We start from the raw sequence: 26,103 nt of genomic DNA on the forward strand, positions 1-26,103 counted from the left end.
GTTTGGAAACACTTTTTGTCGAGAAAATTGGCATTAACGGAAAAAAGTAGTGTCACATGACAGAATTTACCCCAATCGTTAGCCTGTGTTAATCATGATGACAGTATACATCCTTGAAAGCCAATTTATTGTACGTGATTATGGATTGATCTTAACGGCATAAAGATCCGATCACTGCAAACATGACACTTCCAGGAATGCCAACACAAATATCTCGTATCATGCACATCGACAAGTGCACGGAGAACAAATGAATGGCCACTCTTTGTGATCAATTTAAATGCGGTAGACATCCGTTTATTTATTAAAGTTGCTTTTCCACACCATTCAAAATAATAGACAGCAGTCATGGAATTAGCCCACAATACAAAAAACATATAATTTCTGTGCACAAAGATGTTTTAAAATTAAATACACAATACTAGAAGAAAAGCTTCAGTGTGCTTTTTTGGAACACTAACAGCCCAATTCTATAAAATTATTGTTTAGCTTACTTTTGAAAAAAAATGCCGGCAAAATTCCCTGTATTAAATAAAATAAATTACCAAATGAAAAAAGCATTAAATTAAAAAAATTAATTACAAAACAAAAAAAATTATATTTTTAGACCTATATATGCCTTAAATTAACTTAAATTAGCCTTACCCTGTTCTGTAGACGAATAAAGTCGACTGAATGACATTTTCTACACTTCAAGACTATAAACTAACAGAACTATTTGTCCAATGAGTTCACTTTCAGAAAACGAGCTTTTGAACTTTTTAAAACGTTTAAATCTAATCCTCTTTACCTCAGATCGCATTTGCTGAGCTTCTTCAGAAAATGTAAATTGCATTATGACACTAAAATTAATTTTAGATGACAATCAAGTTCAGCTGGTCGTTAAAAGCTGCTGGACAGATATGCGGGACATAATGCAGTTGTGATGGCATTGCTTTAGATTAGATGATTGTTCAAAACAGCCTATTGAATATCAGGAATGTATCATTGTAAACCCTGATATTACACCACAATAGATCTTCTTTAATAGCTGTGCACACAGTATATACACATCGATGGATGGTCCTTATACTAAGACCGAATGTTTTCTCCACTACTTGGTGCAGGTTTCCAGCTTGAACAGGGCCATGACGATTCGCTTTCGGGTCGGAACCAGTGGAAACCTGCTATAGGTGCAACATCAGGACCAATATTACAGTCCTGTCAGAAGGGCAACTGCTCCCTTTTGATTGCAATTCCTCATCTTCTGATTGAATTTATTTGTGAAATTAAAATGACAGTAAGCTGGATAATTTCAATGAATTGTCTCAATACTCTCCCCATTTTACCAAAACTTCAGAGGAAAAAAAATAGGGACATTTGGCAGGCGAATTAGCGATGAACACACATTTCTGTATGGAAACGGCTTCAGGGCAGATTTCTTTTGCACTAAATCAAAACGTATGCGACTGTTTTTTTAGGCATGACGTCATCACGCACACCATTTTTATCGATAAAAGGCCATTTGAATGGAAACAGGCAGAAGATGGCAAATTTTGCAAAACATTTTTTACGCATTTTCACTTTGTCGATAACAAAATAGCATGAAAAGTGGATGGAAACTAGGCTATTGTGACCAAGTTGTTAGAGGCAATTGATCTGTTCTTATTCTGGTTATCTTTGGTAGTCATGGTAACAACCTCAGGGACATCCAAGTACTCATGTACTCGTGCCTATATCTAGGATCCTTGTGCAAATTACATGAAAGTTGCAGAGTTAAAGTGGCATTGCATGGTCATGACATGAGTTGAAAGATTGCATCTGACTTACACAGACAAGGTTAAGTAATTTTATCAAAAAAGTCTCATGTTTACATGTATACTGTTTAAGTCTTATGATTCTGCTTTAAAAAAGATAAAAAGAAAAAAAAAAGTGTTGAGTATTTTTAACATTAATGATGGTGTTATGCCTTGCACCATTGACTTTCACTGTACACTCAATTTTTGTTTGTTTTACAAACTGAGGGATGAGTTGACACTATTTTGTGCCATTAGAGCTTGTGTTTAGCTTAGAAGATTCCTTTAAGGTATATGTCTATATATCTCCACTGGTTTCTGCTTTATTCCTGGAACATTGGCAGAGCTTTGATATTTTGCTTTTCTACCCATTGCATGGTCAGCCACAAACAGCCTGTGCAATGGTGCATTACAGCATCTCAATGAAACCCACTCATTTCCCACTACTACTCCCCATCCTACCCTGCAGAGGCTGTCAATCATATCCTTATGCTCCGCCTACTTTCCTGCCAGCAGATAGGCTATGAAACACACTCGAACCCATTTCAAACCCCTTTTTTTCTGTCTCTTTTTTCCTGTAGATTTTAACTACAACACAGACGGCTATGAGGGAGAAGTGGCAGAGGACAGGAAGTCTCAAGATGGCTCAGAGACCATGCCCTTCATAGATGAGTCTCCTACCATGTCCCCTCATCTCTGTGCACGAGCACAGGACGGAGAGGCCGTGTCTCCCACTCCACCTGAAGGGCTTCCACCTGGGGTACTACTGCGTGTTTACGTGTGTGTGTGTGTGTTTCATTAAAGAAAGAAAAAATAAGTTTCTTTCTGTTATCAGCTGTTAAAATTGATCTGATGACTTAAACACAGTTTACTTTGGACTGTATTGCACATTTACATTGTGAATTGATGAAATCAATCTTAAGCTCTATTTGGACGAGATTAGATTTATAAACTTCATTTCAGTTACAATTATTTCCACCCAACACCTTTGATTTCATGTTCCGAATAAGATCTCAGTGTTTACAGAGGTGGGAGTGTCTGTTTTCTAGATGTGGGCGTTATAGAACGTTGAACACATTTAATAAATTTAGGTGAAAAAAAATGTACTTCTGCTTTAAACTTACATTTCTTATCATTTTAAAATATTTTTTAAATAATTTATTGATTTAATTTTCATTTATTAATTATAAATTACTTACTATAAAAACCCTATTAAAATATACTTCACATGAGTTTATAGAAGTTGCTGCTGATAATAAACCCACTGAATTAAACACGACTTATCTGTGAATTACTGTATATAATTATAGCATTGCATAATTACGTAATTATATAATTCAGCTGAGAAATAAAGGTGAGCATCTTACCCGACGCTGATCTTACAGTGGCCAGTTTTTGCCGTTTCTGCGCTTTGGCTCCCCTTGTTGATTTTAATTTTAGTATTTTTACATCGGATGACAAAAAATCTTCATCCATATTGAAAGATGTGCAGCAGGAAGACGACTGCCACACATAAGTATGATCTTATTCTTAACGGTAGTTCATGTAGGTCAAAATACATGCGGAGAAACATTGAAAATTCAGAATGAGCAATCACAGACAATCGCATTCGGATGGGATTAGATTTCTCAGAGGACCCTGGAGTTAAATGAAAAACAGAAGGTAATTTGCTCTAAAATGTTTGCTGTGGTTGTGTGAGAAGAAATACAGACTTGTCAGATTCAGACGGGATTAAAATCACAAAGTACACCTGTGAAACACGAATTTCTCTGACCTCCTCAGGGAAAACTGGTCCTGTCCGAATAGGGTGATAAGCCGTATTCGGACGGCAATTGTTTCTCAGGGTGATGCCTGTAAAAGTACATTTTCATGCTTCCTCTGTGATAAAACTCATGCATTCGGATGACGAGCGAGACTTTTCGTCGATCACATGATTGCAGTTGCGTTTGTTATATGGAAAATTCATCAATCCACAAACTGTGTCCTCTGTATTTGCGTTTAAATGTGTTTGGAATTACGCTAAAGTGAAAATAAAAATTTTAAAACATGAGGGAACCGCGCTGTAAAGCGCTGCGGAAATTTACAGTGCACATTTTCACATACGGAGCAAGCCAAAATTCTTGCGAAGAGCAATTAAACGAATCAAGAAACTGCAGGGACAAGACTGTTTATCAATGCAGCCAAATAAATCTGTCAATGGTACGCATGTTTCGTCACCTTCGTCAACTCAGTTGCACGCTCTCCTAAGCGAACATGTCAAGGACAGTAAAGATAGTTCAAATGAAATGAAAGGTTTTCTTTTGTTTTATCTATCAAAATGACGGACATCATTTGGAATTATCTGTCGGTGTTTAAAAAATGGAAATTAAACCTTTTAAATAATATAGACATTAACCCGGCAACTTTTCTGGGACTAATCAACCCGTATAAATGAATAGTCATGCAAGCCCTATGTATAAATGTATTTAGTAAACGTTTCTACATTAAAATGTGATATATTACAATTTTATTACATTGCTTCCATAATAACGGACCATTTCAAAAGTTTACGTGATCTAGCTCTCATTTTTCTTTCCCTTCTACTGTGGTGGAGTGGCGACATCATTTTATAAATGTGAATTATTTCAAACATTTCTGTTACACAATCCTCTAAGTTTCACAACTGTCCATTACCGCCAGAGCTGTTATCACGTGCACCGCAAACGTACTGCACTTAGTAGTGGTCAAAAAGGATTTCCAAAATGGCTTTTGGATTATAAACTCAGAGATGTGGATTCAGACTGTAATTAAATTATCACACGACCTCAGTGTTTGTCAAAAAACAGTAGGTAATTTGGCCAGGAATTTTCTCGCGGGAGGTGGGAGAAAAACACAGACATTTTGGATTCGGACGGCAATAAAATCACTGACTACCCCCTGTAAATGCTGGATTTACCTCACGTCCCCATGTAAAATAATTGCCGTCCGAATAGGGCTATAGTTATATAAATAAAGAATTAAATACTTAATGTCAATGGATTCCATGGTCATGGAATTAAAATAAAAAGGTTATTCCGGATGATTACAAACTGCTCACACTGTGAATTCAGCAACAGTAGGATGAAAATTCTGCTGCTAAAAAAACTGAAAATCGAATGTGCTTACTGAAATTTGAATCACTGCCCCCTGTGTCCGAAGCTGGAAGTCTTGCTGAATAATTGTACATGTGTGATCTCCTTTTTCCTGGTAAAATATCCACAGAGTGGCACCAAAAGAGTTGCATTTTTTATTTGCCAATAGGGCTTCCGATCTAACACATTAATTCAGTGTGATTAATTATTTAAAAAAAATAGTGCATTAAAAAAATGTACGCAATTAATCATGCCCCCAGACCCTAATAAGGAATTTTCCTACCATCACAGCAGTTTAAACTTGAAGTACTGTACCACATTCATGTTTTTACGATTCTCAGTCAGCAGGGGGCAGTAAGCACAACTCCAACTTTGAAGGCAACAAACCATACTTGGCATCAGCAGATAGCACAAGGTGAGGACACATTCTTGTGTTCAAACACAGTTGCATGGAGCACAACAACGAATGCAGGGGTCTCAAGAGTTGTTTTTTGTAAGTTTTAAACTATGTTTAACTTGACACAGTGCCCTTAAAATGCTGTGTTTATTACAAAACGCTACCAAAGTGAACATAGATGGATCCTTAGAAAAGCCCTTATAATATAAAACAAATTCAATTGCAAAATGGATTGCTGTGGACTGTAGACCAATAATAAGCTTAAGTTCAATGATATGGAAATAAACAATATAGGCCTATTGTCTTCTAAAGCCACTTTTTGCATTGCCTATCAATCCTTTACTCATCTGCTGTTGTAATGTAATGTATTTTAATTACCTGAATTATTAAATTTACTATATACACTGATCAGCCACAACATTAAAACCACCTGCCTAATATTGTGTAGGTCCCCCTCGTGCAGCCAAAACAGCTCCATCCCGCATCTCAGAATAACGTTCTGAGATGATATTCTTCTCAACACAATTGTACAGAGCAGTTAACCGAGTTACCGTAGACTTTGTCAGTTCAAACCAGTCTGGCCATTCTCTGTTGACCTCTCTCATCAACAAGGCGTTTAAATTTGTATCGATTGACAGACCTAGTTGTAAATGATGTAATGCAGTTAACAGGTATATTAGAACCATATGCCCTGAACCTAACCCCAACCCTTAACCTAACTGTCACTGGAGTAAAAATGTCATTTTAGAGTGAAAATGCACCCACCATTATTTATGTGAATGTGATTACTTTTGTGTGTTCATGTTTAAATAATGACTTTAGTCTTTATTGATGCTTTTATAAGTGTCTGTAATGTTATGAGAGTACAGAAGATTCTGTGGATATTAGGTCTGCCACGATAATTACGTTATCGACTTATCATACGATATATGGACATGACCTCGATCATATTTGCTGACCTCTGTATTGCCCATTGTGTTTACATGCGTGTTTGTTTACATAAGAATGAATGTTACCAACATTTTATCCAGTCGCTCTGCATCTGTGCTCTCGTCTGTTCTCTGTGTCGGAGGCGGGGCTCAGGCAGCTCCGCCACACACAGAGCGGACAGCGACAGGTGAAGATTACATGTTACTCGAGGTTAATAGGTGTTTTTACCGACGTCTGCATAATTCCAGCCAGAAAGTTTGGAAGAATAAATCCAAATGGACTTGGTTTCAAAGCTGCATTCCACAGCTCCGGTGTGGGAAAATTTTGGCTTTAAGCCAAATAAGAGTGGAGAGCCTATTAACGTGAATGAGCCAGTATGTCGACTTTGTTTATAAACAGTGGCAACGAAAAGTGGCAATACAATGAACCTAAAAGCTAAACTAAAACATAAACATCCCATCAAGTTTTCTGAGCTGGGAACAAAAAAATGCAGTTGGAGATGAAGAGTGTCCTTCCCGACTTTTTTGACATTCCAATTCCAATGTCTGAATATTCTTAAGAATTAAAAGTTCATTGCTCTTTGAAAGGGTGGACTTGAATTATTATGATATTGTATTATCATTATATCAGTGGCATAAAATGTCGTAATCACATATAATATTGTTTATCGCAATTATTTCTGGGACAATATATCGTCCACCAAAAGTAGTTACCGTGACAGGCCTAGTGGATATGAAGATTACTCATTTTAGAAGTAGCTTTATTCTTTCTCTCAGTCATGGTGTATCAGTGTTTGCTGGGATCTGTTGTTTTGTCAGCTATATAAATTCTGTTTTTAATGGCTGCGTGCTTGAGTGAGGAGTGCAGTTTGAGGTTGTTTTAATGTAAGATCACTGGAGCTGCTCTAACACCAGCCTTTGATGGAAATGCCAGCTCGGCTCACAATCCCTCTCCATCACACTCACACACTTTCTCTCTCTCTCTCTTTCCATCACTCTCTCTCCTTCACTCTCTCTTTCTCTTATTCTCTCTCTTTCTCTCACTCTCTCACACACACACTCTCTCTCTCTCTCTCTCTCTCTCTCTCCATCACTCTCTCTCTCATTTACTCTCATCTTCTCTTACTCTTTCTCTCTCTCTCTCTCACTCTCTCTCTCTTAGTCTCTCTCTTTCTCTCACTCTCTCACACACTCTCTTTCTCTCTCTCTCCATCACTCTCTCTCTCTCCATCACTCTCTCTCTCTCTATTACTCTTATTCTCTCTCTCTCACTCACACACACACACACAAACACACACACACACACACACACACACACTCTCTCTCTCTCTCTCTCTCTCTCTCTCTAACTTTCTTCACTTTCACTTTCAGTTGGGTCTGCTTTATTTACATAACAGTGTGGTTGCATTGCCAAAACATCTGCATAGCTGCAGGTAATGAAAAACCTTTTGTTTAGTGCATTCTCACCTTGTGTGTCTCAGTGTGCTGAATTCAGTGCAATGCTCTTTTAACAATCAGTGGGTATGGGACTTTGAAAAGAAAGTTGGTAGTGAAGTGTGTTTGTATGTGTATATATACACTGCCAGTCCAAACACCAACTCTTTACTAGAACACTTTTGTACATTTTAGAATAATAGTAAAATAAACTCAAAACTAGGAAATCACAATAGGAAGTATAGGAATTATGTAATGACCAAAAATGTTCCTGCTTCAATATAAGTTAAGCTCACTCGACAGTATTTGTGGCATAATATTGATAATCACAAAAAATTATTTTGACTCATTCCTCCTCTTTCTGTAAAAAAGCAAAAATCTGGGTTAAAGTGAGGCACTTACAATGGAAGTGAATTTGGCCAATATTTGAATGTTAAAATACTCACTTTTTCTAAAAATGAGTATACTCAAGTATAGCCACTAGACATAAACAATATGCCAATTTTACAACTTCATTACCATGACGATGTCAACAAACCCTAAAACCCTAAAATGTAAAAATGACCATTTAGACAACTTTACAGCTCAAATAACGCACGTTTTAACAGAAGAATTAATTTAAGTGCTTTTATAATATTATAAGCTTTACATTTCTGTGTTTAAACCCTCCAAATATTGTCCACATTCACTTCCATTATGCCTCACTGTAACCTTGATTTTTGTGGTAATCGGCATTATGCCACAAATGCTGTCGATTGAACTTATCTTGTATGAACCTGGAATATTCCTTCAAAGTAGCCTCCTCCATTTGCCTAGATTACAGCGCTGTACAATCTGGGCATTTCCTCAACCAACTTCATGAGGAAGAGAGTTGAGATGCTTTACTTATTATTTTTGTTAGACATTTAATTCTTTTTTTTTAATAATTTGAAAAAAATAAAAAGTGCAACTTGATTTGGTGTTTTGGAATGTTGTAAATTATTTATTTTTAATCAAATTTGGTGAGTAATAAGTAAGTTTTTAGAGCCTTTTTTAGAGTAAAGTTCAAATCAATCATTTTTTTTTTATTATTATTTCTGAAGTACTAAGCTTCTAAAATTTTTGGGATGTTTGTTTTGTCTTTTGTTTTGTGTATATGAAATTTTATGCATTCTTGATTATACTGTTCACAATGAGTTCAGTTCCCTTTTCATGTTCCAAAAGAAAAGAAATGAAAGTGTTAAAATGGAGTGAATGAAATCAGTGCTTTGAGTTCGAACTGACAGTGAGACAGTCTATCTTACAGTCTATTGCAGTGAGATGAGATTAATATAATTGAACACTGAATGACATCACCCATCTCACCCATTCACTCGGACCACAATAAAAACATTTATCCAGATATTTCCACTGAAAATTCTGAATCCCGCAAACATAGTTTGGTGCAAAGTTGACTAACGGTTTCCCATAAATCATTTCGTTACACACCACCCTGTAATGACTGATGTATTTGCCCATTTATAATGGGCAATTCAGAGATTTAAATTGACATTCAGGTGTCATATGTATTTACGCCCATTATAAACATGCATGGCTATTTCCATTGTGTGACACAAATAATCTGTGTTAAAATCTTGAAATTGATACTGATGTGTGTTTGAGTTTGCCCAGGCTCAAGTTTTTACGACATCATCTCCATCTAGTGGTTGAATCGATGAAGTGTAGCTTCATAAAATGTTTATCGCCCACCTCTATACACCCATATATTTACTCAGTATATTTATATTTTGTCAGTATACAGGATGTGGAAACATATCACCTGCCCCTATTTATACATATTTGGAGCATGACTGCAGAGAGAGTCAAGCGTGGAGAGCACACAGGCCATTTCCTGAAGAGAAATGTACTCTGTGTTGTCTCTACCTCCTGCTTTAATTAGGTATGATCTGTTGTATCAGGGAGAACAGAGACCATATGTCACCATGGCATCACTTCCCTCCCTCAGACTCCTGTTTCTGCAGAGCAGAGGCTTTTCTTTTAACACTCACCTCACTCCATCAAATGAATGGGAGATACATCCCTTTTTCAATGGCTCATAAAGTAATTAGGGTAACCCTAATTTGTCCTGTACCTTTTGTGCTACGGACTTGAATGATACAGTAACTGTTGAGAAGAGGAGTGATTTTAGTTTTCTAAGCATTTAGACTTGAGATGTTCATCTAGTTGATGATAAAACAAGCAAAACAATTCCCAGAGCAAGGACTAAAAATGGTTCTAGGAACAAAAACCAAAAAAGTGAAACTTTATTCTTACATGCTGCCAACTGGTTACACATGCACAGGAAGTCCAGATAAATGGAAAAACATTACAGATAAAAAGTAAAGTTCTTAGTTGTTTCCTAGACTTGAATTATTGTTAAATATGTTGCATTAATACAGATTTGATGCTGCTGGGTTTTGAATGAGAAGCAGATCTGTAATTAAAATGAAATTATCCATACAGTTTTTTTTTATTTTTTTTTATTTAGGCCTTACTTTGTGTTAATGTTCGGTTTCATATGGCTTATTACAGCTAAAGATTCAAGAGCAATGAGTTTGTGCTCCCTCTGTTTTACCCCAATGTTGGTTATTAAATCAGTATAAAGTTTATTCAGGACTTCATTATCTCCAGAAGAACACAGTCTATGCATGAGCTCTCTATAGGTACAGCAATTAAGTCGGTCCTCATAAGGAGATGTTTAGTCCAAATTGCCCACACAGTGTATGCGTGCATGCAGGAGAGAGAGAGATTTAGGTTATTAATTGAATTTATATGGCCAAATGTATATTTGAAATATATCAAATTCAGATGTTTTGGGAATATATTTAATATTAAGAATACATTGATTGAAAACGTTATTTTATGTATACTCTGCTTGTAATGATTAAATGCTGATCCCCACATGGGAAAAAATGGAATCGCTTATTTTCACTTAATTTGGTAAGGCAATTCCCTTATTTTGTGCTTGTTTTTCCAGACCAGGTTGCTAGTTTTTCTGAGTTTTTCTGAGATCTGGCAATACTGCAGCTGTGCCAGAGTTTTAACTTTATTATATGAATGAAATATGTTATAATAGTTCCCATTAAAAACGTGGAAAGACTGTGTTGTGATTTGAGAATGGATTTCATTAGTTTTTTTTAGTTGAGTGATATTTGGAGTGCAGGGGTTGTCAGTATTTTCAAATACACTGATCAGCCACAACATAAATCCACGTACTTAATATCATGTAGGTCCCCCTCGTGCTGCCAAAACAGCTCTGACCTGTTGAGGCATGGACTCTTAAGGTGTCCTGTGGTATCTGACACCAAGACATTAGCAGCAGATCCTTTTAGTCCTGTAAGATGAGAGGTGGGGCCTCCATGGATCGGACTTGTTGGTTCAGCGCAGCTGATAGATGCTCAATCGGATTGAGATCTGGAGAATTTGGAGGCCAAGTCAACACCTTGAACTCTTTGTCATGTTCCTCAAACAATTCCTGAAATTTTTTTCAGTGTGGCAGGACGCATTATCCTGCTGAAAGAGGCCACTGTCATCAGGGAATACCGTTGCCTTGAAGGGGTTTACGTGGTCTGCAACAATCTTTAGGTAGGTGGTACGTGTCAAAGTAACATCCACATGAATGCCAGGACCCAAGTTTCCCAGCAGAACATTGCCCAGAGCATCACACTGCCTTCGCCGGCCTGCCTTCTTCCCATAGTGCATCCTGCTGCCATTTCTTCCCCAGGTAAACGACGCACACGCATCTGGCCGTCCACGTGATCTAAAAGAAAACGTGATTCATCAGACCAGGCCACCATCTTCCATTGCTCCATGGTCCAGTTCTGACGCTCACGTGCCCACTGTAGGCACTTTCAGCGGTGGACAGGGGTCAGCATGGCACTCTGACCGGTCTGCTGCTACGGAGCCCCATATGCAGCAAGCTGTGATGCACTGTGTGTTCTGACACCTTTCTATCATAGCCAGCATTAAGTTTTTCAGCAGTTTGTGCTATATTAGCTCTTCTGTGGGATCGGAGCAGACGGGCTAGCCTTCGCTCCCCATGAGCATTAATGAGCCTTGGGTGCCCATGACCCTGTCGCCAGTTCACCAGTTGTCCTTCCTTGGACAACTTTTGGTAGGTACTAACCACTGCATACTGGGAACACCCCACAAGACCTGCCGTTTTGGAGATGTTCTGACCCAGTCGTCTGGCTATCACAATTTGGCCCTTGTCAAAGTCGCGCAGATCCTTACGCTTACCCATTTTTCCTTCTTCCAACACATGAAATTCAAGACTGACTGTTCTTTTGCTGCCTAATATATCCCACCCCTTGACAGGTGCCATTTTAATGAGATAATAAATGTTATTCACTTCACCTGTCTGTGGTTTTAATGTTGTGGATGATCAGTGTAGGGACCAGGGCTCACCAGACTTTCAGCCAAATTATATAAAAGCTCAGCCCCCTACTATAAAAATGTCAGATTTTTTTTTTTTTTTGTGACGCTGTCTAATAACTTTCTGCATTGAGTATTGAAAAACTAATTCCAAATGAAGCTCAAGCACAACTCTGCACTGCATTCGTATTACACTATAGACATTTATTCATAAATAAATTAATCATTTGAGTGAATCAATCGTTCTTGTTTACCACCATTGTTTTGGTTGTGAATAACTGTGCTTTTTAACAAATCAATGTAGTGAATGACTCAGTCATGACATAAAAGATGCTCATTTGTCACTACCTCCTGCTGTAAAGATGTAGTCTGCAGAAATGGTTACTGAACAAATCCGGGAACTAAATTAATGAAATGAATGATGAATCAAAATCCCCGCCACTGTTTGGAACGCTGCAAACACAGACAAGCGTAATGACTGTAAATACATCAACCATATAGTGAAGCGTCTCAGTACTGTTTTACTAAATATCTCTTTTAGGGCAGTCACACTAGGCTTTGAGCATGCAAATTTTTTTCGGACAACACTACGGACCAGGATATTGTCATGCGGGAGAGCTTCAGGTTTTAGTAAATAACACTTCACAAATAACAAATAATATTATATTAAAATGTGAAAGTATACCATCTACTCTCTTTTCAGCAATAATAAAAACACACAGCTTTGAAATACACTCACCGGCCTCTTTATTACTTTATTATCTAATCAGCCAATCGTGTGGCAGCAGTGCAGTGTGTAAAATCATGCTTCAGTTAATGTTCACATCAACCAACAGAATGGGAAAACAATGTGATCACAGTGATTTCGACCGTGGCATGATTGTTGGTGCCAGATGGGCTGGTTCAGGTATTTCTGATATCCTGGGATTTTCACGCACAACAGTCCCTAGAATTTACTCAGGATGGTGCCAAAAACAAAAAACAACCAGTGAGCGGCAGTTCTGTGGACAGAATCGCCTTACTGATGAGAGAGGTCAACGGAGAATGGCCAGACTGGTTCAAGCTGACAGAAAAGCTATGGTAACTCAGATAACCACTCTGTACAATTGTAGTGAGCAAAATAGCATCTCAGAATACACAACAGGTCGAACCTTGAGGCGGATGGGCTACAACAGTAGAAGACCACGTCTGCCACTTTATTTTAATAGTGTTCCTAATAAAGTGGCCGGTGAGTGTATGTATCCTTATAATTTGAGCCTTGAGGCCAGTGTGTGATATTTCGATCTTCTATTGGTCACGCATCCTCTGGTCATCCAGATTCGCAGTTCGGAGTTCAACTTTGGTATGCAGCATTGTACAAAATTTCTTCACTTGCGTTTCCGGTCTGCCCGCATTCAGATGCGTTTGAATGGGAGTGAATAGAGCACACCTTACTGCTAAATATCACCTAGCACTCTTGGACTACCGCTTGGCCAGTCAGATTCAAGAAATGGAACTAACTGTTGTATGAAGTAAAATAGGTCCCAGATTACCCTAGTTCACCCTATATTTTGCATATCAGTCAACAGACCCTTTACAAAACCTCAATTTACCCCTGGTTGAATCCCCTTGTCTTAAAGAAATTAAAGCTGCGGTTACACTTGTTGAATTTTCTTACGTAGTCACTTTAATAATAATTGCAATTTGAGATGACTGCACAATTCCAACAGGATTAGCCAAACAAAGACAAAGAGAGCAACATAGAGACCCTTTAAGGCCAGAGAGGAAAATGGTGGACAGACTCTCAACCCAGGGCACCCAGAATTGACACACACCAGGAAGACAGAACTGCAGCCAGGGGGAGGGACGAAAGCAGGCGTAGCCAACTCTCCACTCAAGCCTGTGTTTGAGGGAGCATGCAGAGGCGGGCCAGTTGAGGTTTGTGTGTGTGTGTACATGAGAGAGGAAGCGAGTAGCTGTAACTGTGTTTGTGTCAGTGAGGACACGTTACTGCTCCACCGAGACAGAAAGACAGAAAAAAATACTCCTTTGACAGAAGAGGCAGATTTCCACTGGAAGCACTGATGCATTGTATGTGGCTTGTAAAAACTTGAAATGGCTTCAAACAGCAAGTGAAAAGGAGGGACAGGAGAGAGGATCAGCATGGAGGAGGATGAGGCGCTGGGTCTCTTGGACAAAGTTCTGGAGGATGAAGATGTGTTTGAGTATGAATTAGACCTGGACAGTCCATTCACACCAATGGACCATAGGACGTTTAAGGTGAGAGAGACTGAAAGACAGTGAGACAGAGCGCTTCTCTCTTCCTCTGCTGGGCTGCTGACAGAGGTATTGCTCTGTCTCATTGGCTAAAAATAATGAAGTGGAAAGTATTGAACCTTTTGTTTCTCCACGATGTGGTGCAAGTATTTGCTTAGTTTCTATAGTGAAGCAGACAAGTGAGAGTGTGTGACTTTTGTGCTTCGTACCAGTTATGTTTAGCAACTGTGATTCTGCAAACTGTCTTGTACGCCTCTTAATGATCGATATCCTGTTTTCACACTGTGAACACACTGGTAGAGATAACAAACCTACAGATTACATCCTACGCCCTCCACATTTCACCTAGACAAAGCAAGAGCCAGTTTTTGTAGGAAAACAGCCATCTACATCAACTGTTGCTGTGATCTTGCTTCTCAGATGTAGCATGAGCTATATGTTTGATTTGTGATGTTTTGATTCTCTATTAGAGTGCAGATGAGTCACGTTGCCTGTGCTGACTCTGACTAGCAATAACTTTACTTTATAGCTGTCATTAGCACAATCTGTGTGTACTGTAGCCGTACGCTCACATTCAGAGCCCACAGGCCATAAACACACCGGTCTATTAATTTAAAGGCATAGTTCACCCATAAATGAAATGAAATAATTCTGTAATTGTTTACTAAAAACAAACAAACAAATAAAAACCTTGGCCATACGACATACAGCATTGGCTGCATCTTGTAACAGCATTGGCTGCATCTTGTAGACTCTTTTGGTCCTTTTCTGACATTTTTGGAGCCCTACAGCTCATGCCCTTATTCACTTTTATTGTATGGTAAAGAGCAGTGTGAACATTTCGAGGGTTCAAACGACATGATAGTATGTAAATTACAAAACGCATGACAGAATTTATTTTTTGGATGAGCAATTAATTTGTCATTTTTTCACTAAAGCAAAGTGAGCATTGTGGCAGATTTTGAGTAATCTAGTGCCTCTGATCATGTTTAGTTTCTTTAGAGGCTTTTAGCTCATCTTCACCATTGCTGATCTGAACCATCTGAGTCATGGTTGTCATGGTTTCCATGTTCACAAAAGATGGGATATAGACAAGTTTACCTTAACTGTCACATACAGCAGCTGAGTAATTAAATATGAAGCGCACGCTGAAATCGTGACGTGTATATACACGTGCAGGAACGCATGTTACAGAATACCAATTTAGTTCTTTCCTCCATTTGGAGATTCAGGTTAAAGAGGAGCAGTTGTATGTTCACTCCAATTGATGATTACATTTTAATAAGAGCCTAACAAGGTTACTACTGCTATGGAAACCTGGAAATATCATGGATTTTTAAAATTGTGAAAACAGTAAAATCTTAAGAAGACCTCTCAATTTATGGAGTGAAAATAAGTTTATCAAGTTATTGCTCTGCTTTTAAAATAAGCATTGAAGGGTAAAACTTGCTTGCAACTCAAGCCAGTATTCATTGAGAGTAGACATTTGTTCACTAATAAGTATAAGGCCGATGCTATTTATATACTGCTCGACATTCACCGTGACCAAATCACTGCAATGCAATCAACATTTATATTCATTTTTATTTATTATGTTAAGTAGTATTGAAGGAAATATTAAGAGTGGAAACAGGAAATCGTATGTGAAAAAGAGTGGAACAAAAGGGAGGATCGAACCAGGGTCGTTAGGACAACACTACACATTCACACACCGTCTTTACACCCCACACCACTGCAGTGACATTTATTGACTAGTTTGTCGCATATTCCTGTGCACAGTGCAGCTATTGGGATGCAAATAGCTGCACTGTGTGGCAGATGCTATTTAAACCTGGGTGCAAATAGTCACTCCATTAGTAGAATCGTTTAAATCTGTTAATTGAAATGATGATTTTGTACCTCTATGAAATAAATTCTAAAGAGTCAAATCTGGTAACACTTTCTGTGAAGCCCATATTTATAGTGCATTGTAAAGGCATAATGAATGCATTATAATTCATTCATAATGTCTCATAATACACCTTATAATATGTTACAACATCTCATAGATAATTGTAACTACAGTTATTATTCATTATGATGCTTAACATATTTATTGTTATACGTTAAAGAGTATAATATTTTTATTTTTTAACACAATCAACATGGGATTTTATCTGCACAAGTTATCATGTAATATACTGTATATGTACAGTATGTATGTACAGTATATATATATATATATATATATATATATATATATATATACACACACACACACACACACACACACACACACATACATACATGTACACATACATACATACATACATACATACATATATATATATATATATATATATATATATATATATATATATATATATATATATATATATATACATACACCAATCAGCCACAACATTAAAACCACCTGCCTAATATTGTGTAGATCCCCCTCGTGCTGCCAAAACTGCACCAACCCGCATCTCAGAATAGCATTCTGAGATGATATTCTTCTCACCACAGTTGTACAGAGCAGTTATATGAATTACCGTAGACTTTGTCAGTTTGAACCAGTCTAGCCATTCTCTGTTGACCTCTCTCATCAACAAGGCATTTCCATCCACAGAACTGCCACTCACTGGATGTTTTTGTTTTTGGCAGCATACTGGAAGTCACAGTTATTTATTAAGTAAAAGCCACTCAGTGGCACTCACAGTCTGCTAACTGCACCTCAATAAACAATAGCTTTCTGATGATGTTCAGATGTCATCCATAAGGACATTTATGTTGACTTCAGTTTTTAGTTGCACAGATGGAACTGCTGCGTTGTTACAGTAACTGTATAATTTTATACAGTCGCCATGTGACAGAACAGTGAAAAGTATTTGAGTGATATATAGTATCCTAAAAAGTATTGGGATGCTAAAGCATAAAAATGTATGAATGCCATTATACCAACAAAACATATAACAAAATTAAAAATCAAACCAGGTAGCATGTATTATATTGTACATAAAGACGGCACATGGATTCTTTAAGCAAAACATTTCACAAAAATAAAGCAATAGATACACTGTTCAAAATTAAGACACAATAGCCGCTTTTCCACCATCGGGCTGAACAGTTCTTGTCGCAAAACCATGCCTTTCCCAGCCAGATGGCGCGGTTACGATTCCTTTTACCACTGTGGTGCGAAGAAATCAGGAGAATTTATGTAACAGATCTGTCTGTTGGTGACGGTGTGAGAGGTAAACATTGGAGCGAGAGCGCTATGGAGGATGAACACATTCCAGATTTGAGGACTGCTTTTCCCCCTGGTTTTATCCTGCTAATACACAGGAATGACACGGGCCATATCGCAAAAAGGAAAGCAAAGAGAAAATGATGAGAGGTTTACCATCATTTGCTGAGGGCTTTTGTATGCCGATGGAAACTAACACACAGAAAGTATATGACATGAGTATATAAGAATATATTGATGTATTTTGAGTTTTAATGAGCTAGTAATCTGCTTCCCTGATTAAAAGGCATGTTTCTAAATAAATATAGGCTACTATACTAGTTAAACCATCATCATACAATAATGAATCGCACTGTTTTTATTAACTTTCACGAACTTGGTGAACTAGAAATAACTAAAACCGCTATAAGTTACCTTGGCATTGGCAAATTGACCATCGTGAGTCGACACGTACTAAAGCCATTCCACTAGCACGGTTGAGAACAGTTCAGTATGGTTAGCTAACCGTGCCGAGAATTCTGGGTGGAGAATGGTTAATTATCGTGCCGTGCTGAACCATGCTTAAGCGGAAATGCTACTGTAACCGTTCTGTACTGTGCTCAGAACCAATTGGCCCGATGGTTGAAAAGTGTGAAAAGTGGTCTTATTTGTCAAATGTGTTGAACTACACCAGTGGTTAATCTTCACAAAAAATTACCTTGACCTATTGATTAGAAGTATTGCAAAAATAGCAAAGAAAAGTGATCTAGCATAATTTGTTTACATATACAATTTGGTTTGCTAATGCAAACACATTTACATTTTTAAGTGTTATTTAAGAGTCCAAATACTTTCTGTCTCAACATGCATCATGGGTCTGCATCAGTATGAGACAGGTGACAAAGCCAAACTTCAGTCTCAGCCGTATTAATTTAGATTTATAGATTTGTTCTGTGAATCTCACAGAATAAATCTATAACAAAATGTCCCGTAAGCGCTAGTGCTCTGTCTGGACAAAGCAGTGACTGTGAGTGAATTATAAGGTCATTGGTGGATATAATTGGCCACTTTCTTTTGAAAGAGTTAGTCATAAGGGTGGTACTTCCTGTCTTTTCAGATAGAACTGATGTTTATTCCTTTATGTAATCAACTTTAGGAGAGAGCTTCATGGAGGCAGTCTTGTTTTGACTTATCCTCATGCGTTTCTGGTGATTGTGAGGATCAGATGCGGTTGGGACATTTACACATTCAGTAATAGTTCTAAATACAGCTTTTATGAAGTCATGTAATAAAGAAGGGGCTGGAAAAGTGCTTTTGTAAATGGAAAGAGTGTGTGGACTTGATGGAAAGGCTCTGTTTGAGCATGAAAACTTTAAAGAGATTTGAAGTTGACCTTTTCGGTTCGTCTCTCACTTTCTCTCTAAGGCTCAGAGTTTAGTTAGAAAGCCTGTCAATGCCTCTGTTTCAACCCACACATGCACAGTCTGAACTCTGTGCCTGGACAGTTGAATTAGCAGGGTGTGTCTTTACCTGAGAAATTTCACACACACACACCATAAATACAGAGAGAGAGAGATAGAGAGATAGCTGCAAAGACGAACAGTAGTTTGATTGAAGAGCTAAAAGCAGGCTTTGATGACATCTCGATAATTATGTAACACTAGTGTTGTGTGATTCACTGATTTGTATGTTTTTGTGTGTTTCAGGGAGACTCAGAGAAAGGCCTAGAGATGAAGAAACTGGTGCTGTCTGGTTTCCTGGCCAGTGAAGAGATCTATATTAATCAGCTTGAGACTTTGCTGCTGGTGAGTACTGCAGCCACAAATATCCTCACTCACACTTTAAATTAAACTTACTATGGGCAGGGGCCCTAGTTAAAGGGACGTATTCTACACTTGAATTAAATTTTTTCCCCTGATGTTAACTTACAGTATAATGTTAGTTACTCTTGGAAAAAATGCTTATTTGCAGCAAACTTGCCAATAATTTATTGAAAATTTACTACAAACATAGCAGTTTGCCACAAATGGTTTAAAAGTTGTTCACCTGTAATAGTGAACTTGCTGCAAACCTTTAGCAACAATGGACCATTTAATGGAATTCGGAATGGCATACTACCATTCTTCACCACTACAATTTCTACTGTACATAGGGATGGCAGAAATAGTAAGAGTAGTATGATAGTACGGTAGTATGCCATTACAAACTCAGCTGTGGTCACTACTGGCAAACACTTATGGCAAACATGTGGCAACTATGGATAATTATTAACTACTGCTAAACATTTCATCAAAGTGTAATGTGATTATTCATATTATTTAAAAGTTGTCAGTGGAAAATAATTTCAACCAAGGTCAAGCTCATTGGCATGTGAAAATATGAGCGAATTTGTGAAAATGTCCAGAAGTGTGCCAGAACACAATATTTTTTGGTCACATTTTCTGCCCTCTTTGTGACCCTTTTTTTCACCATTGTTTCAGTAAATAGGCTTGGAGAGTGAGTAAATTGAACTCTTTTATTTCAAAAGAGCTAGATAAATCTTTTCTATGATATGGTGCCTTAAAGTAATATTCCTGGTTCAATACAAGTTAAGCTTTTTCATACAGTGTCATAATCTTTCACAGCAGTCAAGATCCACTTAGGTGTGTCATTAGAGCCTTGTTTTTGCCATTATTTCTAATCACAATCTAATGGTAATTAAATCAACAGTGGGTTTCTAGGTTGTTCACTGAGAGCAAAAATAAAACCACTTTGGTGAATAAAGGCTTTCTTTCACTCTCCAGCCTCTGAGCTGACCAAACCAGTAACCAGCACACACACGCACACTGAAATCCATTGTTAGTCATTTTTAGCATGCTTGTTAGACTGTATGGATAACACATTTAGCGTGTTCAAAACAAACCAATTTAGAAATATAATACAGTTGTATATCCAAAGTATTATATTGTATATACATATATATATATATATACACACACACACACCGATCAGCCACAACATTAAAACCACCTGCCTAATATTGTGTAGGCCCCCCTCGTGCCGCCAAAACTGCTCCAACCCGCATCTCAGAATAGCATTCTGAGATGATATTCTTCTCACCACAATTGTACAGAGCGGTTATTTGAGTTTCTGTAGACTTTGTCAGTTTGAACCAGTCTGGCCATTCTCTGTTGACCTCTCTCATCAACAAGGTGTTTCTGTCCGCAGAACTGCTGCTCACTGGATGTTTTTTGTTTTTGGCACCATTCTGAGTAAATTCTAGAGACTGTTGTGCGTGAAAATCTTAGAAGATCAGCAGTTACAGAAATACTCAAACCAGCCCATCTGGCACCAACAGTCATCCATTCGATTATCTAATCAGCCAATCCTGTGGCAGCAGTGCATAAAATCATGCAGATACGGGTCAGGAGCTTCAGTTAATGTTCACATCAACCATCAGAATGGGGGAAAAAATTTCAGTGATTTGGAGCATGGCATGATTGTTGGTGATAAGGAGGGACAAGTCTAAATTATTTTTTGTGGTATTCAACATTATGCTACAAATGCTGTCGATTGAGCTTAACTTGTATTGAACCTGGAACATTCCTTTAATGTAAAGTAGGATGCTTAAAGGGGCATTCAGTAGTTCTCTAGCTAGCGTTAGCATTGCTCTTCTTCGTGTACTTTTAGTACCAATGTTACAGTGGTGTTAGATGCTATAATTTTTCAAGACAGTTATTACCTTTATTAGAGAACTGCTTAGTGTAAAATAAACCTCAATTATCTAGTGATACAGAATATTATGGTAAAGGAAAGATTAGAATTGTTTTTGATGATCAAATTTAGCATGTTGAAGGACTCGTTTTATTTCCAAAATCCACAACAATCGCTGAGCCAAGATACTTTGCACTAAACTAATGAAGACTTAGATGCCGTCCCGTTACCATTTTTTGCCTTTGCCGGTCTTTCTGTCTTCTTGCTTGAAACAAGTTGCTTCAGACCTTTTATTGCTTCTTCGGCAGTACAGCTACTGGATCTCCCGTTATCTCCGCTGCTTAAGCACGATAAATAAGTATGTTCCATTGTGTTCTGTCACCATGACAATTTCTTTGTGTAAGTATATTTGGCAATAAAGCTCATTCTGATTCTTTTTGCACTTCACGTCACCAAACAACAGTGTTCTAAGCATAGCCTAAGCATATCTATCTACACAGGTGGCAGCCAATGAGCATGAGGATTCTCTTCTTCAACGTTCAGTGAAACAATGTGGGTCATGTGATTTCAACATGGCGAAACACATTGAAGGGGTGACCCGCACCATGTAGAATAAAACACTTTTTTATAGAAAACTATTAGGAGTACAGTCTTTATCTCATGTGAGTGTACACCATTCAGATCAAACTTCACAAAAACACAATTCACTTGTTATTTCAAAAACTGAAGTTATTTTTTTTATGGAGTAACATCCATGTATTTTAGTCTTCCATGTGCTGTATGTACAGCATGTGTCCGTCTTCACTTAAAAAGTAGCAGCTTAGATTCTTCTGCAGATATGGCTCGGGTCCCTACTTTAATGTATGTCTATGTTGTTGTTGTTGTTGTTGTTTTTGCCATTTTTATCACCCATCAGGTTAAAATCGTAAGTTGTACAAAAAAAAAAAAAAATAGAAATCATAATGATTACTTAAAGTAATTGCACACACCTCCTTCAAGCAGCACAATTAGAGCTATTCTTATTAGGCATTCTGATTGAAAGTATACTTATTTTGACTCTCCCTTTTCCATGTCATGCTGGATTCAAAGCTCTCTTTATAGAAACACCGACTGTTGCATTAAAACGGTTCTCTCTCACTCTCTCTCAGCCTATGAAGCCTCTGAAGGCCACAGCCACCACATCAAAGCCAGTGCTGACCCTGGAGCAGATTGACACTATTTTCTTTATGATTCAAGACATCTTTGAGATCCATAAGGAGTTTTATGACGCTCTCTCTCCCAACATTCAGCAGTGGGATGAGAAGGTCACTGTCGGACACCTCTTCCAGAAACTGGTGAGTTCACCTGTCACAATGTGTACTGCCAAAAACACTGTTTAAAGGCCCTAGATTTTGAATGTTAGGATGTCTCTCTTTTTGTCCTCCTTGCATTTAATGGGATTTCAAAATATAAATGGTGGATTTCAAGTTCTGTATCTAGACAGTTAAGGTGTAGTTCTCGACTAAATTAAACCAGCCATAAATATGTCTTACTGGCGTGGCCATGAAACAGTATTTTGCATTACTTTTATTAACAATATGTTTTTATCCGTAAGTAAATTAAGTCATTAAGCTGTTTTTCCTTGCATATTACTGACAAACAGTGCAGGTCGTTGTTTCAGTTGCATTATCACAGAAAATATGTTGAGCCAGTCTGTTGAAAAAAAAAAAAAAAAAAAAAAAAGAGCTAGATAGAAAGTCAGAAGATGTGCAAGCTGCAACATTTTTTTTTAACTAGACTGTTTGTAGGTCTTGGTTTGAATCATTCTGGTCACTTACTGTACATCAACGAGCATCAGACTATCATTCTTCAAACTACATTTAAACCATGTAATGTTGTACTTCCTTGTAAAGTAATCTGATGCTTGGCAAATGGTCATTTTGGACCTTGGTTTTGTCTTTGACACTAGCCTAAGTAATGTAGAATCATCTCTCTGTCTCCCTGTGTTGATGTTTGTTTTCTTTGATTCAAGTTCAAGATGAATACAAAAACAGACTGTGTAAATACATTTGTTAACAATCATATTTCTCTGTGATGAAGAGCATAGGGACACATGAGCTGAAATTATACAGAGAGGAGAAGGAAAATGAAAGAGAGCACAGCACATTCAGAGATAATGCCTCAGAATGCAGAGTCTGTTCATTGGATTACTATAAAAAAAAAAAAAATGAACTCTCTATTAGGCCTATTTGTGAGAGAGTCTCATTGACAGGCTCTAGACTGAGTGCAGATCTGCAGTTAGTTCCCTCATTTTGCTGTTCTACTCTCTTAATGAATGTTCTAGCTCAGAGATTGAGGTGCATTAACTGTTTTCAAACCCTGTGTGAGATTACACTGCTTCATTCTGTCTAGGTCATTTGATGCAAATGAAATCATAATATTAGGGAGGCACCGATATTACATTTGTTGGCCGATACTTATTTTAACAAAAAACTTCAGTAAATGCTGATGACGATATTTTGCCACTTACCTTATTTTGTCATCAGATCATTGTTTTGCTCAGGAATTATGCTTTAAAAATGTACAGAAATACAAAAGCTTTTTTTTATTGTTCTAACAAGAAATAATATCCAATAAACTTGGACTGGATCTGTTAAACACATGACAGGCCAAAATTTTAAAGAGAGCAAGCCACAATAAAAGATAAAGAAAATAAAAATGAAAGAAAATAAAAATAAAATAACTAAATATCATAACATGATGATTGATGTGAAAAAGGTTATTTTGTACTTTTTTGCACTTTAGTTTTTGCTGTTCAAAACAACACAACTCACATTTTACATGTATATACTGTATATGATAGAACATTACAAATGCATATTATGCATATGTTGGGCAGTTCCACGGAAATGTCAGCCACATCATGGAAAAATAAAAAGTTATAACAAAAGGAATGGTGTAACGGATAATGGATATTGCCATCCAGACCAATAGAGAGCGCTGAATGAAGCACTGAAATGCATTTTTAAATGCAGCCTTTTATGGTTTAGACCTAGACCATTTAATGCAAGACCACATTGCAGGGCTGCTCGATTATGGCAAAAATCATAATCGTGATTATTTTGGTCAATATTGAGATCATGATTATTTAACACGATTACTCATCGACTTTGGAAACATCATGCATTTATTGAACTTGACAAAAAAACATGTCTTTTTATCAGTGTATTTCCTTGAACTTGAAATGTGAACTGCACTGGGTAGGGGAGGAGGCTACTGTCATATGATAATTATTTTATGTTTCGTATGGTAGTCAAATAAAGGAAAGTCTCCATCGTGATCATTAACAGCAGGGGTGCTCACACTTCTATGGAATGAGATCTACTTTTTCATCATGTTATTGCAGCAAGATCTACCATGTACAATAAAGGCTATACATTATCACAATACCAACATTTCAGTAGTCGGTAGAGAAATGTGATTATTCTCAATACCAGCTTCAAAACCACAACAAATAATAACACTAACTAATATGTTAATTATGGAAGAATGGTAATTATTCAAGACTAGTAAAGAGTCAGTACTAAAATAACAATAAAAAACAGCAATGAATAGAAATAGATTAAAAATTAAGAAAAATCTGTGCTTTTTTAACAGCTTTAAAAGTTTTTAACAGTAGTACACTATCAAGCATTCAAGGAAACATTCAGAATGAAATGCAACATAAAACTATCGCTGGTTTCACTGTTTGATTATAATACATTAATACTTTTTAAAGCTGCTAAAGTTACTCAGTCAAGAGCAGTGAGTGTTTTCTCGTTTTCATGTTCTGGTTGTTTAATTAATGACACACTAGACAGCAGCAGGTCTATTAGCTTACATTTATACTTACAAGTCCGACATTTTTTTTTCTCTACTGTTTATGTTCACTTTAGACATCACTCTCTGTGTTTACATGAATACCTCACCAAGACGGCCATTTTTGCGGAATGTATTTGACCATTCAGGTGCGCATTAGCGTGAGCATTTTCGGAACACAAGCGCATGTTCAGCACACACACACATACGGCACCTGTCAATCAAACGGGGCACAGCTGTTACTAGATCACTAGCGAATTATAAAATTACTTTCAACAGCAGAATAAGAATATGAACTTTCTAATAAGTGACACAGGCCTAGCCTATCACAAATATTGCCAGTTATGTTTTCGTTATGGACGTTTTAATCAGTCTGCTTGTCCGGTCGAGCAAGTAAAATTCTCTTTCACTTGCCCCTTCAAAAATCCACTTGTCACAGACAAGCGAACAAGCGTTAATATCGAGCCCTGATTAAATATTGTATTCAACATTCTCTGATAACAATTTTTATCTTCTGCAATATAGCTCCTAAAGTAAATGTACATTGTTTTAAATGAGTTTTAGAAATTATTTTGGAAAACAAGCCAAAAAAAGACTCAAAAACTTATTTTGTTCCAGTATATAATGGGCTAAGACTACACTCTCTTACCTTTATGTTCACCTGATCCATCTTTAACTCACAAAAAACAAACTTTCTCTTCTTAATATAGAGCATAAAAAAAACATATTTTACTTAATTTGACTTTTAAGTTAGGGTTTTTCTACTTTGGCAACAAAATCACAATATTCTCTCTTTGCAATGTCAAACAAACAAGTGATAGCCAGTGCTGAAGCATTTTACCAATCAGAAGTTAGCATAATTAATTCTAATTCAAAGTAATGGCCAGCATCATCCAATCACTGCCAACCATGTTAAAATAAAATTATACATTATAAATTCTGAATCTAAGTACTGATTATCATTGTCTCATGTCTGCAAACATGTTGAGTGGTGCAAACATCATCTGCAGCCTGAAACTGAACTTTTGGTCGGATGTTAGGAGTGAATGCACTTAGCTGCATAGGAAAGCTATAG

General features: G+C 37.2%; 1 protein-coding gene across 3 annotated transcripts in view; it reads left to right on the top strand.

Annotated features, from left to right (window-relative positions):
- LOC127439576 (active breakpoint cluster region-related protein-like) overlaps positions 1-26,103 on the top strand; it is a 241,447-nt gene that overhangs the window by 85,327 nt on the left and 130,017 nt on the right. For 2 of the 3 annotated variants that reach the window (XM_051695745.1, XM_051695746.1), the window contains exons 2-4: positions 2,357-2,535; positions 19,205-19,303; positions 22,340-22,525. In XM_051695745.1, coding sequence (XP_051551705.1) covers positions 2,357-2,535; positions 19,205-19,303; positions 22,340-22,525 — 464 coding nt within the window. Of the gene's footprint in view, positions 1-2,356; positions 2,536-13,957; positions 14,297-19,204; positions 19,304-22,339; positions 22,526-26,103 lie in introns of those variants that run through there. The other variant, XM_051695747.1, reaches the window with a different exon arrangement.

The sequence above is a fragment of the Myxocyprinus asiaticus genome, chromosome 4 (genome assembly GCF_019703515.2).
Source record: "Myxocyprinus asiaticus isolate MX2 ecotype Aquarium Trade chromosome 4, UBuf_Myxa_2, whole genome shotgun sequence".
Lineage (NCBI taxonomy): Eukaryota > Metazoa > Chordata > Actinopteri > Cypriniformes > Catostomidae > Myxocyprinus > Myxocyprinus asiaticus.